We start from the raw sequence: 19,532 nt of genomic DNA on the forward strand, positions 1-19,532 counted from the left end.
CTTTATCATGTATCTAACCATCTAGCCATCCATCAAACCATCCATCAAACAGATATGTATTTTGAAGGAGACGCTGGTGATGACTCCAAGCTTTGGAGTTCTTTAAAGTGAAATATAACTCACCTAAGATTGACTCCAAAGGTTCTGACCAAACAATAATGAGCAATTACTAGCAACTGAGGTGGGAGAAGTAAAGCAAAGCACAGGGAGGAGGTGGAGATCAGGAGCTCGATTTTGTATGTTTGAGACACCTATTACATAGCCAAGTGGATATGCTGAACAGGCCATTGTACATGTAAGTCTAGAATATGGAGAGAGGTCAAGGCCCGAGATATACATGTGTGAGTCATCAGTAACACTGACTCATCAAGGCAGTAATTCTCAGTTAGAGAGTCTAGATCAATAAAGCATCTGCATCATTAGATATAGGATGATGGCTATCATTTCAAGGGGATCAAGAAAGGAAAAAATGACTGATAAGGGATCTATCCAGGGACAGAGACATATACATTGTCTCAGACAGACCTCACATTCAGATATGGTATGTTCCAGGGCAAAAGAAATAGAAATCTATGATTTTATCTGCTCTTAATTGTTTTAACTGCAAAAAAAAAAAGTAATGGCACGAGGGAAAGGACCTCATCTTAGTCATTTGTAGCACATGCTATTACATTCCACCTGGAACCTAGTAAACATATGAATAAATGAATAAATCATTAAAAATAAATAAAAATAATTAAATGAATAAAATCATTAAAATAAACCTACATATGTGAGAAGTCATGTGCAACATCAGAGCATTATTTTAATGCTCTTAATTTACAATTTTATGATTTTATATGGTATTGTATTGGCTAATTCTAATATATATTCATTATTTAATGTAGCATAAAACATATAGATCCCCAGACAAAATATCCCACATAAAATAAAAAGTATTGAGGATATAGGTTTCTGTCCATGACAGATGAAAAAAATAATAATTACAAACGTTAGTAAGCATTAATAAAATATGCCCAAATTTGGGTATACTTGAAAACAAAACACTTACACGATCTCACTCCTTTGACAACAAAATCAATAACCATGAGATAGTCATCACAGTAATTAATAATGCACACCTTATTCCATGTCGAATTTACAGTTCTTAAGCTTTCTGAAATTTTTTCTCTTTCATGTAAACTCAAACTTTTATCTGAAAGCATTTCCAATTCATTTCTATTCAACCATTTGAGTTTTTCAGCTTGTACGTCTATCTCCTGGGTTAAGTCCTAAAAGAGTCAGAATAGAGTTGCAGTTAGAAAGTTGTCATACTGGGAAAAGTTCAAGAACTGCATCAGAAATCTCTCTGGGAAATATTCTTATGAATGTGGACTTCTAATGTTTTTAACTTTTCTTGGAAAATAAACTTATAAGAAGCCTGAACTTATGTTAACAAACTCTAACTGATATGGGAATGAACACATACTTACAGTGCGTATTTGTATGAACTTCCGCTCCAGTCCCTCCCCTGACCCCCATCTCTTAACAGGGTCATATTATATCATATTTACATTGATACTTTAACATACTGTTCTTAGATAATGAAAATAATGTCTATTCTAATCAAAGGCAAAAGAAAGAAACAACAGGAACACTTTAGGCATCCATCTCTACCTCATCTCTACCTACCTATCCTAATATACTGTCCCACTCTTTGTGACTGCCCCCAATTGTTTACAAAATGGGATGTTCCAAGAAAACTATTGAAATTTTTAGATAAAACAGGAAGAAGTTTGTTAAGTATTTGTCACATTTTGAAAAGAAAACTTAGTAATTGTTTGCCACATATTTTTTCATCATTATTAAGCGTTTCTTTCCCAAAATGCCTTAATCGTACTCGTTAAAATCTTTTATCAAATTAGTGGGTATCCTTTTAGGCATACTCTGATGCATGCATGTGTGCATCAACACTCACACACAATTCCTTTTTTTTTTAGTAAAAATATGAGCACATTAATCTTACTGTTCTGCAACAAGTGTTTTAATTCTTGACACAAAAATATAAAATTTAAAGATATAAAAAATGTATGGATATTTGGATATATTTACATATACTCATCGTTATGTATTTTTACATATTGTATACATATACAACTATAGACAATTCTTGTTGGTTGTGGATCAACAAAGGAAATTTGATTAGTAAAAGCGTGATGCTAAGCCTGAAGTAAGCTGAGGTGAGTGACTCTCAAGTCAGAGTTTTCTTGTAAAACTCAATTTTATATCTAGTAATCAGTAATTATCTTCTAAATCTAAAAGCAAAGAACTATACTTCACAGTACTACTATATTCTAAAATGATGAAGTCTGTTTAAAATAGCCTAAAAATCTTCGGTCTAATACTTGAGACCATATGATTTACCACTTCTCTATGAGTGAAACCTTACCTCCGCAAGAACAAAACTATAGCTGCTCTTAAAAAAAAAAAAATCCTCTTGAAAGTTCACCACATTTACCACAGAGTACAAAGTTTCTTCCCCTTTTCTTCTTCAGTCATGTAATATTTAATTTTTAGTGTAAATGTTCATGCACCAAAAAGCATTGGCAAATACAGAGACAAATAAACCACTTACCGTTAATTCTTGCAGGTTTTCTTCCAGCTCAGTGGTTGATCTCTTTTGCAAAGCATTCTCGGCCTTTGTTAACCAACAGATAATGTCATCTAGTCTTTTTCTATATTCCATCACCTGCTTACTTTCTCCTTTAAGCCTAAAAGAATATATTATTGAAAAACATTGACAGAAATTATCCAATTAGGCAGAACATTATATATTTGCTTTGGATATCCCGACTAAATACACCACACACACAAAAATTCCTAATAATTATTTTAATATATATTTTAAATGAGTGTTAATACTAGTGTATACATTCTGCAATACCAAAGATTTTTTGATAATATGAGAATAAAAATTCTACCTTCATTAAATTCAAAAATATTGAAACTATATACATTATCTTCTCTCATCAAGAAAAATTCTGCAGAAATTTAATACAACAGATTTTTTTAAAGCTAGAGACCACTGTACAACATAATGGAAGTTAAAAAAAGAAAGAAAAATGTCTTTGCCTCAAAAAATAAGGAAAAACACATAATTCTCTTTGAGTAGTGGATGGAGATAAAAAGTCATCATTATATGACATATTATTCACATTAGGTAGCAACTATTACTCTACTTTATTCATAGGAAAGAAAGAGTAAGAACAAGGCAAGATACTGAGAATGGAAAATTTTTACAAGTATTAGGAAAGACTAAGAAAAAAATGAAAATTTGGTTAGCTCGTTAAAATAAGTATTGTATTTGAATATAGCACCAAGTTATAAAAGGAGATCTAGAAAAAACAAAAGTTTTAAAGGATATAAGGAAACAAATAGTCATATGAATATAAAAAAGGAACTGCCTTAATTAGATCTTTTAAATGTTATAAGAATAACATTCATAAGTATATAAACCATCTGTCAGAAGATGAGAATATGACTAGAACTCATGATGAGTAAGATTATGTATTTTTCAGAGAGGGTTTGAAAGCTATTTACAGCTTGGTGGTGGTATCATTATTTTTATAGTTGTAGTTATTAGCTGCTAGCTTAAAAATGGAATGCAATTTTTTAATGAATTGCATTGTGTCATCCTGAATAAAAATTTACATTTTTTATGGCTATGACTTTTTAATCACAAAAAACCTAACATATGATACAATATATAACTATAATCAAATGCTAAAGAAATATTTGTGTATTTAACACAGTAATACTTGAAGGAGAGTATTTTGATGTTAAAAATGAATGAAAATCACTACAAAATCACAAGTTTACATTTTTAAGTATCCATCAGGAGAGAACACTGCTTCAAGATTAAACTCAATCAATCAAGCAATGGTACCAATTGTTAAAGACTGACAATACTAAGACAGGTAATTTACCCTCTATGTCGAAGATTCGTTAACTTAAGTAACAACTTTGTAAGCACCCAAATACTATTAGAAAACTTGTATTTAAAAAAGAGTTCGAATTTATATTTCCAATGTTGCATAATCATGACTAACAATATTTTGAAAATATATCTATGAAAGAAACTAACATCAAAGTAATTTCAAGAGACATATTTGAGTCACACAAAGTTTTCATCCTCAAACTAGCTAAATATAATCCACATTTTAAATGTTATCACTAAGAGTAAAAACAAGTTATAAATTTATGTTCAAACAGGAGATAACAATTGCTCATTAAGGAATAATGGCATAAGTTGATGAACTGTGCAAATATTTAACTACAGGCACTCAATATAAAAACAAATTAAACTGTGTGCTATTCCTCAACGACTCTGATAAGAGTACACATACAAGCTCTTAAAATTGCAAGGTGGCCCCAATTTAAGTTACAACCTGAAATGAAGTTAAACATAAATTTATGAAAATAAATATTGCTTTAGTTAAAATACAAGATGTTGAAGAAGAGATTCACTATTCTTATCTCATCCCCAAGATGAGTAAAATATGTATTAGCTTCACCTTATTAGTTCCGGGAGCAATAACAACCACACTGAGATCCATTTGAAAATCTTCAGGAGAATTTCTGCTATTATTGCTAATACCATGCCAGCAGGCACATCTTTTTCCTTAAGAAGACCTGGGAGCTAGATGATTTTCAAGCTATAAAGACTCTCCATGCAAACTCATCAGCATGGCACATAAAACCCTATGGGACCTCAGCTTCCAATTGCACCCCTGGTCCCCTGAACCCTTCTTACCATGTAACTTTGCAGATCTCTCACCTGGCCATGCTACTTCATGCCTCTCACCTTTGCCTGTTCTGCTCTTTTCCCTAGAAGGTCCTCCCTAGGGTGAACTTACGGGGAATTGTTACAAGCGCTTCAAAACTCAGCTTCAGGATCCCTCCCCTGGGATGCCTAAATTCCATCCCATCATCCCTGCCTTTGTGATGACATTGTATCTTCCTAATGATGAGCTCTTTAATCACACAGTATCCTTCGTCCCTTTAAACATTTTCTTCATCTTAGTCTCCGAGTTCCTAAGTCATATTTACACCCCCAAGGCTAAACACAAAACTCAATAAATATTGATCAAATCAATCGATCACTGGCAAAATTCAGCAATAACATGCTTAGAGAATAAGTTTTAGTTTAACTTGCTATTGTAAGAACTAGATATTTTGAGTGTTTACTATGAACAGTCTGGGAATATCCTTTTTACCAACACTGTCTCATTTAATCCTCACAACACCTCTGAGAGGATATCACAGCTCTTATTTACAGAGGAGGAAACTTGGCCGGAGAGCTCTGTGGTCTTGCCGAATTTGTTCAAGCACAGTATTTAAGAGCCTAAGTTCATGCCATCACTAACTTTCTGTGAGACTTGGACAAGCTACTTAAGCTCTCCCCTCTGAGCCTCAGTTTCAAAAGCTGTACAATGGGTCTAAGCCCCCCTAGAGCAGTTGAGAGGATAAAATGAAACAATGTGTGCCAGGTGCCAAACACGGTCTCTAGCCACAGGCAATCTCTCAACCCAAATGCACAAACCATTATTTGCCTCTTACGAAAACACACAAAAGAATAGATGATGTGATTTTATAAAAAGCCGCCATAGGCCAAATATTCATAGTTCCATATTTTATGTTATATTTTACATTGTAAAACTGGACTTGATAAAATATTAATTTGGTCTTTATAACAAAACAATAGCTTATCACTGTATCAATACAGCATCTACAGAGTTAAAATTAGCAGAAAAAAAATGGGAGACTTTTCAACCCAAACTACCATTAACCTAAAAAGAAGATCGTTAATGAAGTAAAATGTGTTATGCAAAGTAGAAATCAACCATTAAATCTTGACTGTCTCAAAAATAACTTCAAATAATTTTAAGGTAATATATAAAATAATTTGTAATGCTGAGTATTAATATTCACTGGTAATCAAACATGTTTGCAACCAGAAGACATCTAATAAAATCTGGGCATTTTAACAGAATCTGACATAAAAGCAAACAATAATTCATCGTATTTATTATATTACATAGATGAGGAATTGTATTATTTACAAAGCACTGGCATATATGGATGTAACACACCCTTTGACATTAAGAACAACCAAGTAAGAGGGATTTCAGAGGAAGACTCCAAGACCCAGTCAGGAAATGAGTGAGTGAGAAGTCTGACCCTGAACCCAGATCTTCAGACCGCAAGTCCAGACTGTTCCCCACCTACTTCAAGTTCCTGCCACAAAGTCACCATATCATAATAAAATGTCAGAAATGAGAGGAATAAAGATATCTTTCACATTGTAGGACATCTGAGTAGAAAAGTGAGACTTTACAGATAGCCTAAAAATACAGTAAGAGACAACGTTCTAAAAATATAGAACATCACAGTGGAGGTCTTAAATGTCAGTACAACTCCTATCAGACAATCGAAGAATTTTGAACTCATCTAATTGCATCTTAAAAGGCTCTGCCAAAATCTCTTTACCCCGTGCCCTCGAGTTATCACAGCTAAATCACCTTGGCCGCCGGTCCTTCACTTCTGCAAAGATCGCACTCCAGCGCTGGTTTAAACCTGCCAGCTTGTCTCTCAAGAAGCTTCCATCCATGGGGGAGAGTTTCTGTACAATCCCATCCCCGGTTCTGTTCAGGGCTGCAAAACTGGGCTGGTGGCTGCTGATGCCCTCTTCGAGTTCCTGTAACAGAGTACATCTCAAAGTGAACTCCATTACTAAACTATGCAACGGATCCACAAAGGTACTATGGTGTCAGTTTAAGTGTTAGAGAAACACAGTCCTGGAAGAACATTTTATGTTCATGAAAAAGGCATTTTAAACACTTTACCTACATCTCAATGAACACACTAACTGAAATCTATTTTGAAATCTAACCCATTCACATGAATGCCATCAGGCAAAATACACTGGAAGAGGACAGCCTAATAACATAAATAACAGCTCTTTATGCTGAAGCCTAAGCATCGATTATGTTTGACTAAAGTGGACTGTTTCTCTTCTTCCAAACATGTGCTTGAAAGCATTTCTAAAAACATATATATGTATAGACCCCACATACCCCTATGTCCCACTGTATGTAAGTAAACCTGTGTGTATTTTATTGAGACACTGCTTCATGAGTCTGTAAATTTTTAAGCAACAAACCAAAAAGGGATATTTTAAAGTCAAATTTAAGCACTTATCCATAACTCTAAAAATAAAATTCATGGGGCGCCTGGGTGGCTCAGTCATTAGGCGTCTGCCTTCGGCTCATGTCATGATCCCAGGGTCCTGGGATCGAGCCCTGCATCGGGCTCCCTGCTCCGCTGGAAGTCTGCTTCTCCCTCTCCCACTCCCCCTGCTTGTGTTCCCTCTCTCGCTGTGTCTCTCTCTGTCAAATAAATAAAATCTTTAAAAAAATAAAAATAAAAATAAAATTCATGAAAATTAACATGTTCATGAAAAAAATATAAGCATTTTCTAACTCATCAGCTTTCTACATAAAGTATATTTTAAAGATATAATAAAAAATACTTTTAACAGGGGTAAATTGAAATTTTGCTTGCTTTTTGACCATTATTTTTAATGACCCAATATCAACAGAACTGATTTAGCTATTGTGTTGTATTTCCCCAAGACTATATTAGACTCACATGAGCAGTGGCCCTGACACAGCTCAAGAATAATTTACTTATATGAGAATTATCAATTATACAAAGAAAAATAAGATGCCTAGTGTTTAAGTACAGAAAACAGGTGAGGTATACAAATATCTTTCTGTCCTTAATAAAGTCTTGCATACAAAATTTAACAAATGTTATTCTGAACATAAAATCTTAAAAATAAAAAAAATTTTTTTTTCTACATTAACCACTAAAGAGCATTTTTAATGTAAATTTCTAAAGTCCTGGTTAAAAACTGTAAATACCAGTGTTTCTTTAACTTCTGAACTTGGAAAGTAGAAGTGGAACAAAAATTACAGGTTATCCATGTACTCCTGAAAAGTTAACATATTTAGCCCTTACTTTCAAAATCAGTCTTCAATGCCACATACTAAAGAAATATGCCACCCTTTGAGCGGCGCCCTATCCTCTGACAGAAAGCACTCACCTGCTGGTGCATCCCGGCTTTCTCCAAGTCCAGGCCACCATCGGGAGCCAAGGTTTCAGCCAGTAACTCTTCAGCCTCTGTTATCCACTGTGTGAGGTCGTTAAGGTCACAATGGAACTGTCTCCATTCTTCCATAGCCCTATCAAAATGACTAGAGGACAAGAAACAAAATAGGTTTCCAAAATATCCAGGACCATCTAGAAGCAATTTTTCTAAAAAGGAAATGCAAACCTCATTTAAACTGAAAGCCCCGAAACAAGTAAATTCACAGCTCACTGCTCTGTAAGACCAGTTTTCATAGATTACAGTTCATGATTCCTCTTAGAGAAACAGGCATCATACCAAGAGCAATCCTCCCTCTCTATCTTAACATGGCATGCACACATACACAAACACACTAGGCAGCTTTTTACCTGAAAAGACAGCCTGCTCCAGCTTGGAAAATCAAGATTGATTAGCTGCAGCCACGTTAACCTACCCAACTTTAAACACTTAACACGGTAAATAAGTAAAATATGATTAATTACCCTATTTTCTTAGGGGGGGAAAAAAGGCGTGTTTTACTTCCAGAACACTTCATTCCCAGCTAGAACAAAACCCAAAGGCCAAAATACTTCAAAATTTCCTTGCACTCCATTATCTCTGTGTTATGGACTGCATTGTGCCCCCCAAAATTCCTATGTTGAAGCCCTAGTCCCCCAACATGACAATAACATTCTACTGGGCATGACTAAAGTAAAAGCACTTCAAACAAAATACTAAGAGAAGATACAGAGGCAATCTTCATTACCTTTCATGAAACTATGCAATAACTAAATAAGAAACATAAACTCTAACTCTTCAGATGTTGCAATAGAAAATGTTGCTAAAAAGGCTGCCTAAAAGATCTGAAGACCTTGAGAATATGAACATTACATTTAGTAAAGATCAGTATCATTGTAACAGAACATAAATTTCAAATAAATCTAAGCAGCATAGCTATGGATTAAACAGGAAAGAGTAAAAAAAGGGGGCGGGGGAGATGCATGTTCAGGTAGGACTCACAAAGCCATCACCTCCTCTCTAACCCTGCTAGCTCGTATGGGAGGCAGCACAGTATGGCAAAGGGCTGTGGATTTCCAGAGAATCAGACTCAAAGTCCCAGCCTACTATAAACATATGAGTTTGCTATCTCTAATATTTCAACTGGCCTTGCCATCTTCCACACAAACTCATCTCACCATCCAAGTACCTGTCTCTGGCAATGGTACCACCACCTACCTAGGTCCTCAAGCCAAAGACTTGGGGCTCAGTTTTTACTCTTCCCTCTTCCTTACTCCAACATCCCATGAATCACCACATTTTACTGACTCAACTATTTAATTCTCAAATTTTCCCTTAGTCTCCACTTCCATAGCCACTATCCTAATCAAGTTATCGTTACGTGACCAGCATAGACGGGTCGTCCTTGCTCTTAGTCTTGTCCTCTACCAACGTATCCTACAATCAGCAAACTGTCATTCCTTTGTTAAAATACTTTAAAGTCTCCCTATATTTATGCATGGATTTTTCTGATAAATACTGCAAATATATTTCCTCTTCCTTATGACTTTTTTTTCCTTATGACTTTCTTAATAACATTTTCTTTTCTCTAGCTTATTTTCTTGTATGAATACAGTATATCATATATATAACATACAAAATATGTGTTAATAAGCTGTGTTATCAGTTAGGCTCTAGTCAGCAGAAAGCATTAGTAGTTAAGTTTTTGGGGAGCCAAAAGTTATACACAAATTTTCAACTACATTGCGGGGGAGAGGGTCGGTGCTCCTATCCCCATGTTGTTCAAGGGTCAACAATTCTTAACTTGATACACAAGGTCCTTCTGATATAGTCCCTTCAGATCTTTCTGGTTTCATCTCTCTGCTATGAGTTCTAACTCTGCTGGACTATTTCTATTTCCTCAACTGCCCTGCACTCCCTCTCTCTTATCTATGACTTTATGCAATGTTGTATTCCCTCTATTCCTTCACCTGGGTAACCTCCAAGAAGACTTCCCAAATCCTTCAAGGTGTCTAGCATGGTCTCCTGTATTGCCCCCATCACAGCACTATGCACTATGTAATAAGTCCCCGTCTATACTTTTCTACTATATACATTTGGACCCTGAGACAGAGACTGTATCTACTCAGTACACCTGCCTTATAATCCTTTATAACTACTTACATGTAGCTGCACGTGCCTTGAATTAGTCAGCACTCAATAAATATTGGTCAAATAGATGGTGCATGGACAGATGGATAGACAAGTATACAGAGATAGGTGGATGGGTGAAGTCTTAAAACTGAATTTTGAAAACTTTTTAAATAATAGAAAAAGAATGAGTGATGAAATTAAGAAGGAAAACTATTCCTTGTAGAAGATGGAATTCTGAGTAAGAATCAGAAACTGGGAAGGTAAAGAAAACAAAGAAAATTTTAATCAAGATTGTGTGAAATGAATGAAAGTAACTTTTTTTGAGCGATATGTACAAGGTATAAGAAATTAGGCCATCTGGAGAACACTGTTAAAAAGCTTCCAAGTTCAAGATGAGAGGTCTGAACTTTGTCCGCGTAGCAGTAAAGCCACCAATGGAAATACAGAGGATGAATACCTGAAAAGGCATTCTTAGGAGAAAAGATACATAAGGATCCAAGGATCCAAGATGAGAAGAAAGAAATAACTGGCTCAAAGAAAGGGAAGAAATTCGTCCAGGAAAAGAGGGCTCCATTATTTATCTAAGATGGTTGTAAAATTACTTATTTGAAAAAATATGAAAACTAACACCATGCACCAGTGTAAAGTAGGCATAAGGGAGTTCTCAAAGAAAGCTGATCTGTTATATTTTCATGGCATTTATCTTACTTTCACTATAGGCCAACAAAGTTTTTCCCCATAGATTAGTTTTATCTCTTTTTTTGTTTGTTTCAAGTTTTTATTTAAATTACAGTTAGTCATCATATAGTGTAATAAGTCATTGAGAGAAAGACAAATACCATACGATTTCACTCATATGTGGAATTTGAGAAACAAAAGAGATGAACATAAGGGAAAGGAAAAAAAAAGAGAGGCAAACCATAAAATAGACTCGTAACTTTAGAGAACAGAGGGTTGCTGGAAGGGAGGTGTGGGGATAGTCTAAATGGGTGATGGGCATTAAGGAGGACACCTGGTGTGATGAGCACTGGATGTTGTATGTAAGTGAAGAATCACTAAATTCTACTCCTGAAAAAGTTTGAAAAGTTTTATAGGCCAATTGGCACAGGGACCTGGTATAGACAAATGGATTGGTGTTCACCCTCATGTGATTATAACCGATAACTGAAACCATGAAAGTGCAGGACATTTGCCACTGCCTTGATGTTTTATGAAAAAAGAGAATACAAAAAAGTTCTCACTTACTACTTGTGAAAGGTGGATAAACATGGATGGAGAAAAAATAAAGATTTAGGATAGGTTACCAAAGTTGGGAAAGAAAAACAAAAATTAAGAATAAGAACATAATGCATCCAAGTGCTGGGATAAAATAAAAGAGACAATCCTCTAGCAAATGTAATCAAGTTAACAAAGGAAACAAAATAATGAAAGTTATGACAGATGGGACTTTTCTAAAATAAGAACATATAGTTAAATATAGTTGGTGCTTAAATTTTTGAAAATTCCCATGTTACCTTTTTAAAAGATAACATTTTTATAATCAAGAAAATGGCAGAACTTCTGCCATCAGCATGACTAATCAACAACGTTCTTGAAGTTCTACCACATTAGCCAAGTGAATATATACAAATAGGAAGATTTTTAAAAAGAAGAAAAAGTTATCATTATATACAATTGATGTGTTGATATAAATACAAAGGTCAAAAAAATCAATGCTATACCACACACACACATCACACAGAGTGCAGAAGAAAGCTACCACACACCAACTCTACAGTAACAAACAAGAAAAGCACAAAACTACCAGAGGGGCAGGGATCTGCAAGAAATTCCCCCAGGGCAAAAGTGCTGGCAGATGCCATTTTTCTTGGTCTTGCCAAGCACAGACAGCCAGATGCTTCTGGGAGCCAATTCTGACACTCTCCATCTATCCACCTTGCTAGCACCACATGCCCCATCCTGGCATTCCCCTGCAGACTCTCCCCACCCAACCAACTCACCTGGGCAGGCATCCCTCCAAAGTGACTCCTGACCTGGAGAGTAGAGGAGACAACCCCACATATCAAAGTGCCCACACTTCCTGCAGCTGGGCCTCTCAGGTGGCTGTGCAGAGAGCAAGCCCTGCCCTTCCCTGTACTGCAGCTGTTGCAGCAGCTAACTACAAACAGCCAAACTAACTGCTGGCCCCATCCAACAACAAGCCCAAGGTGGCTGCAGCCAGATCTTTCAACAGCCAGGGGAGCAAACCCTGCCCAGTGTGCCCACAGCAGGCAAAGCAGGTCACCATAGCCAGCTGAGCTAAGGGCCAGCCTGAGCCACCAGCGTGCCATAGTAATCATGGCTCAGCCACAACAGGAGGGCACATGCAGTAGTGTAGGATTGCATTACAGGACATCACATATCCACTACTTTTGAGACCAAGAAATGTAACTGACCTACCTAACACACAGAACCAAACACAGAGAGTCAGACAAAATAAGGAAACAGGAATATGTCCCAAATGAAAGAACAAGACAAAAATCGTAGGGGGGCGGGGGAGGGGAAGGCTAAACAAAACTGAGATAAGCAATAGACCTGCTAAAGAGAGCAAATGGTCATAAATATACTCACCAGACTTGAGAGAAGAATATTTGAACTCAGTAAGAACTTCAACAAAGAGACAGAAAATATAAAAAATAACCAGTCAGAGTTAATGAATACAATAACTGAAATGAAAAATGTACTGGAAGGAATCAACAAATTAGAGGATGCAGAAGAATGGATCAGCAATCTGGAAGCCAGGGTAATGGAAAGCAACCAAACTAAACAGCAAAAGGAAAATAATAATAAAAGTGAGAATAGATTAGGAGGACTCTAAAACATCATCAAGTGTAATAACATTCACATTATAGGGATCCCAAAAAGAGAAGATAAAGAGAAGGAGGCAGAAAATTATTTGAAGAAATAATAGCTGAAAACATCCCTAATATTGGGAAGGAAACAGACATCCAGGTCCGGGAAGCACAAAGAATACCAAACAAGATGAACCCAAGGAAGTCCACACCAAGACACACCATAATTAAAATGGGAAAAACTTCGCCTGGGTGGCTCAGTTGGTTGAGCGACTGCCTTCGGCTCAGGTCGTGATCCTGGAGTCCCAGGATCGAGTCCCACATCGGGCTCCCTGCTCAGCAGGGAGTCTGCTTCTCCCTCTGACCCTCCTCCCTCTCATGCTCTCTGTCTCTCATTCTCTCTCTCTCGCAAATAAATAAAATCTTAAAAAAAAAAAAAAAAAAAAAAAAAAAATTTAAAATGGGAAAAACTAAAGATAAAGAGGGAATCTTAAAAGCAACAAGAAAAAACAAACCGTTACATAAAAGGGAAATCCCACAAGGATATCAGCTGATTTTTCCACAGAAACTCTGCAAATGAGAAGAGAGTGGCACGATATATTCTAAGTGCTGAAAGGAAGAAACCTACAATCAATACTCTACCTGGCAAGGTCATTCAGAATTGAAGGAGAGACAGAGTTTCCCAAACAAACAAAAGTTAAAGGCGTTCATCACCATTCTTCAAGTGGAAAGAAAAGACTACAACTAGAAAAGTAAGAAAATAATGAAAAAAAATTTTTTTTCCCTGGTAAAAGCAAATATATAATCAAGACTTAAATGTGAGACCTGAAACCTTAAAACTACCCAAAAGTAACATAGGCAGTAATTTCTTGGACAAAGGCCATAAGTATCTATAAATATTCATTTTTATGAATATGTCTCCTCAGGCAAGGCAAAAAAAAACCTAAAATAGACTACTGGAACCACACCAAAATAAAAAGCTTTTGCACAGTGAAGAAAACGATCAGCTAAACAAAAAAGCAAACTACTGAATGGGAGAAAATATCTGCAAATGATTTATCCAATAAGGGGTTGTTACCCAAAATATATAAAGAACTTATACAACACAATCCAAAACAACAAATAATCCCATTAAAATGGAGAGGATCTGAATAGACATTCTTGCAAAGAAGACATCCAGATGACCAACAGACACATGAAAAGTTGTTCAACATCACTAATCATCAGGGAAATGCAAATCAAAACCACATGAAATATCATCTCATACCAGTCAGAATGTCTAGTATCAAAAAGACAAGAAATAACAAGCGTTGGAAAGAATGTGGAGAGAAGTGAACCCTCATGCATTGTTGGTGGGTATGTAAATTGGGGCAGTTACTATGGAAAACAGTATGGAGGTTCCACAAAACTTAAAGACAGAAATACTATATGATCCAGAAATACTACTGGATATTTACCCAAATGAAATGAAAACACTAATTTAAAAAGATATATGTACCCCTATGTTTTGTTGCAGCATGATTTATAATAGCCAAGATATGGAAACAACCTATATGACCATCAACAGATGAATAAAGAAGATGTAGTATATATACACAATAGAGTATTACTCAGCCACAAAAAAGAATGAGATCTTGCCATTTGCAACAACATAGATGCACCTAGAGGGTATTATGTTAAGTGAAATAAGGCAGAGAAAAGACAAACACTATATGATTTCACTTATATGTAGAATCTAAAAAACAACACAGGGGAGCCTGGGTGGCTCAGTCGGTTAGGCGTCTGCCCTTGGCTCAGGTCATGATCCCAGGGTCCTGGGATCCAGTTCCATGTTGGGCTCCCTGCTCAGCTGGGAAGTCTGCTTCTTCCTCTCTCTCTACCCCTCCCCCTGCTCATACTCTCTCTCTCGCTCACTCTCTCAAATAAATAAATAAAATAATTTTAAAAAAATTAATATGTTTTAACAAATTAGTCATCATCTAATAATCAAGTCTAACTAGGCGTAACTATGCATAAAGATGTATGTAAAAAATATTCTCTAAATGTACAGAGATGATTTTAAAAATCCATACAAAGGAATACACCCAAAGGCCACTAAAAGTGATCTGTTCAAGGACTGTATACTCGAAATGTCAGCTAAAACAAACAAAGATAAAGAACATGATGCTTAGTTTTTTTGTGTATGTCCATTAATGTTTCCAATACATTTTTCTGGTAACTTTCCTCTTACACAGTACTTTATATTGGGCTATTTCACACCTTACTTGCCTTTCTACCACATACACAGCTACTGGCAAAAATCTTATCAGTGTTTATTTCTACTTATTAATATGTCTGGTCAAAATCGAGAAAGAAGGCTCAAAAACATTAAACAGAAAATTATTAAAAAAAAAGGGGGGGGTTGGGATTATACATGGATTCAAATTATCTGTAGCTATCCCTGTTCCTCACTTGAGGATATTATGTTGCAAAATATCATCTATATGTGATGTAATTCCTCTTTTTTGAAGGCACCACACTCATCACAATTTATTAAACAAGGCCTAGGACAAGGATGTGAAATTTATTCTCATTAATCTTAGTGTATGTATGACCATTGTTGTGGCCCATGAACTTACAGGCCTTTTTAAGAAAAGTATTAATTTAATTTACACATACCCTTTACGATCATTGTACATTCTATTAATTCTGTCCCATTTTGCGTTCAACTGAGTTAGTGTATCCCGGATTTGAATGGCTTCAGGTCCAGAAGCTTCGAGGATAACATCTGGTTGTTTTTCATGAATGACTGCAATCTGCTCCCCGAGTTTGTCCAGTTGATCTTTGATATTCTACAAATGTATTGTCACACATTAACACAATCCAGCAAAGAGATAAGAAGAATGAAATCACAGAAGACCAAAATTTTATCTTGCATAACATTTATCTTAAATATAATGAGACATAATGATTGTTGCTCCTCAAAACTGAAAACTTAAAATAATATCGTGTATTGGCCAAAGTGTGAGAAATGCTACCTAACGTCCTAACAGCAGAAAAGAAAATCCTCACAGTTGTTCAAAGCAGTATTTGTACAGAACATACAAAAAGCCTCACTAGTATTCTGTAAAGGTAATGAAGTATTTGAAGCTGGAATGATTTATATTTTCAAATATGTAATAATGCTAATTTAAATGACAGAAATGAGCTAGCAAACATATAAAATCTATAGCAAGTTTATTGAAATTTTATACTTAAGTGCAACCAAATTATATGAAAAAGCCTTGATGGTATTTAATAGTCTTGTGAATAACTAAAAACTTCCAGATCTCTATTAATGTTTAAGCAACATGCTATTCCATACCCCAAACACTGACCAATCTTAACTCGTTATAGATGACAACATAATATTTTACATCACACTGACAATCACGTTTTTAAGAAAGGAATATGGATTGTGCCTGTGTTTGATTAAAGAAGATTTTGATGTTGCCAAGAATTAATAACTGTGCATATTTAAAAATCCATGCCTACTCTTAAAAAATTAAAAATTTGATACTATTTCCTTGATGAAATGGGGAAAGTTTATTATTCGTACGCATTATTAATTCCTTGGCACAAATTTTAAAAATTATAGACCATCTACAAAGGCACGAGGACAGATTCCTTGCTTTATTTCTGCATTAACTGTGGCTTTGAATCATGCCTGGAGATCTACCTTCAGAGAGTCTTCCTGAAAAGAGAAGTCTTCATAGACAACAGTGCTTAGCTCAGGAGCATTAAGTGATAATTCAGCATCATCCATGGCAAGTAAAACTTTGTTAATCTCAACTAGATAATCTGTGGGGAGAGGTGGTGATCGAGTTCCAGGAGCAAGCTGACCTGTTCTCTGCTGATTAGGGACCGCCTGTAAAAACAATAATAATAAGACACATCTCTTAAAATATCCCCACGATGAATAGAAGCAAATAGAAAAAAAACACAATAGTATTTTGTGGAGCAATTCAATACCATGAATCCAAATAAAAAAAACTGAGTTGTGTTTGTTGTTGTTTTTTTTATATTTTTGCCCTGTATTGCTGAAGAAACCCTTCACAATTTCTATACTGATTTTCTTCTGCAGCCTGTGGTTAAACAGTATAAGTAAGTGACAGCTTGACAGGTTTTTCTTTACAACGTGTGCCACCTAAACTCATTTAGCAAACAAGAAAACGTAACAACTCCTTTCCTGAGCTGTTGGGGAAATGAGAATATGCCACAAATCATAAAGTTCCATATGAAATAAAACGTTCTAATACCATTATCATTTTACCCATTTTGTAAAATGTCACAATTAGATTAAACACTTCTGGACCTCACTGTTGAGAACATAAATAAGTGAAACAAGTATTCGTAACCTAAGAAATGCAACAGTGGTTTTGATTAAAATAATATCCAGGTAGTGCAGTATATAATCTTCATCTTTGCGAACAATATTACAGAACATGGCTCCTATATAAGACAATCAATTCAGACAGATCCTAAGCCAGGTGGACTAGTTATCAATATATTCTCTAATCAGAGCTTTCTCAACAAAAAAGTGTTCTCTAGGATTAGCTACCAGCCTTGCAGTTCACGTTCACGTCCTTGACTCCAAATGTCTGCAGTTTATTAAGTGCCATCTACAACTTGCAAACAGTAAAGTGCATCTTCTAATAAATTAAAGTAGCTTCCCTGATGCTTTCACTATTTTTCTCTATTAAACTTCGAAAAAAGTATATTCCTTTGCAAATTCAAAGATGGCAGTGAAAATGATCATAAATACGGTACTGTCCTGAAAGTGGTTACAGTTACAATTCCTAAATGAAACCAAGAATCAAGACTAAAACCAGTGAGTCAACAACATAGTGTTGAATCTAGAGGTTTGCATTTATTTGCCTCTTAGAATGTGATAAAATGCGTTCACCAATTGCTGGACAGTCCTGGATAGCAGGATAGAAGCAAGCCAGATTTCCTGATTTTAGCCACAGGATTATTTATACTTGATACTAATATTAATTTTATTATCCTGATGCCATGCATTCAAATTTTAGTCAGAAAGCATTTCTAGATATTTACCCATATGTCCAAGAAGGCAAATTATATTTTTAAGCAAATATAAAAGAATAGGAAAGTCTGTAGGTATTGTAAATAGGAAGTTCCAAGTGAAAAAAAAAATCACATTCATTAAAGACTACCGTTTTCTGTTCAGACTATAAAGATAACCCAGGATTTCCTGAGCCTTCATACTCTTGCAAAAGCAGCAAGGCAGTTCAAAATTTAAACATGTGCTTTCTGTATTCCAAAAATAGATTTTATCCCAAGAGAGTGATCAATCAAAATGTCCTAGGAGAAGGAAAAAAAAAAAAAGTCCTCAAGATCTGACCCAGACTTTACTTCTGGATAATTTTATTTTTAAAGAATTCTGCTAGGACACAGAAATGTAAATTTACTGCAAGCTAATGCTAACATTCGACAGTGTTACATGATGTTGCTCACGTCATACACAACTAAATTCCAGATAAATAGATTAAAAAGTTAATTTTATATGAACACGTTATAAAAAGTTCCTAAGTTTTGTTTTTATCAAACCATAGGGAAAAACCAGAACTAAACAGAACTGAATATTCATCATCTCTGTGGAAAATAAGGACTTTCCAGAGCCCAAGTAGGCTGGGGAAAAAAAAAAAAACCCACGAAAAAACATAGTCATGTAGGGCTAAACAAATATTTTAAATGGTTGTATGTTAAAGATAAAATAATTAGAACATGAAAATCAACAAGATAATACTTTTATTGCAAATATGACAGAAGACTAATATCTTTATTTTATAAAGCGCTCACACATATTTTAAAAATAGTAATACATACCCTCATAAACAAATGAGAAAAGGTCATTTAACACACATTTCAAGTAAGAAAATGAATCCTATAAACTGGTGGTTCTCAATTCTGATTGAACATTAGAATTACTTAGAAAGTTTGTTTGTTTGTTTGTTTGTTTAAAAAGAGTTCACAGATAAGCCCAACCTAAGAGATTTTGATTTAACTGGTTTGGGGGTTAGATTTTTTTTTTTTAAGTTCCCCAAGAGATTCTAGTGTCACAGATAAGAAACAGTTTTAAAAACTGAAAGTCTAAAGAAGGATATGGGCTAATGAGATAAGGACAAAACCTTTTCAAGCATTTTAAAACAATTACACTAACTAATGCTAGTGAATCCAAAATGAAATGTGCCTGTTGTACTGTATGTTAATACTCTTAAAAAACAAATTTATGTATTTGTTAAAAGTCCAAAAATTATTTCCATTTTGGACCAGTAATGAGTTATGATTTGGGACCCAAAGATAAAGTTCTAGGAAAGTTAAGATACTTTAAAAAAGTA

At 35.1% G+C, this 19,532-nt stretch overlaps 1 protein-coding gene across 11 annotated transcripts in view; it reads right to left on the reverse strand.

The window, feature by feature from the left end:
* The window catches only part of UTRN (utrophin), a 546,896-nt gene that overhangs the window by 262,889 nt on the left and 264,475 nt on the right, over positions 1-19,532 (reverse strand). For all 11 annotated transcript variants that reach the window (XM_078054618.1, XM_078054624.1, XM_078054617.1 and 8 more), the window contains 6 exons: positions 16,850-17,038; positions 15,811-15,983; positions 8,147-8,297; positions 6,561-6,736; positions 2,615-2,750; positions 1,122-1,271 (listed from right to left, as the gene is read on the reverse strand). In XM_078054618.1, coding sequence (XP_077910744.1) covers positions 1,122-1,271; positions 2,615-2,750; positions 6,561-6,736; positions 8,147-8,297; positions 15,811-15,983; positions 16,850-17,038 — 975 coding nt within the window. The remainder of the gene's footprint in view (positions 1-1,121; positions 1,272-2,614; positions 2,751-6,560; positions 6,737-8,146; positions 8,298-15,810; positions 15,984-16,849; positions 17,039-19,532) is intronic.

The sequence above is a fragment of the Halichoerus grypus genome, chromosome 9 (genome assembly GCF_964656455.1).
Source record: "Halichoerus grypus chromosome 9, mHalGry1.hap1.1, whole genome shotgun sequence".
Classification (NCBI taxonomy): domain Eukaryota; kingdom Metazoa; phylum Chordata; class Mammalia; order Carnivora; family Phocidae; genus Halichoerus; species Halichoerus grypus.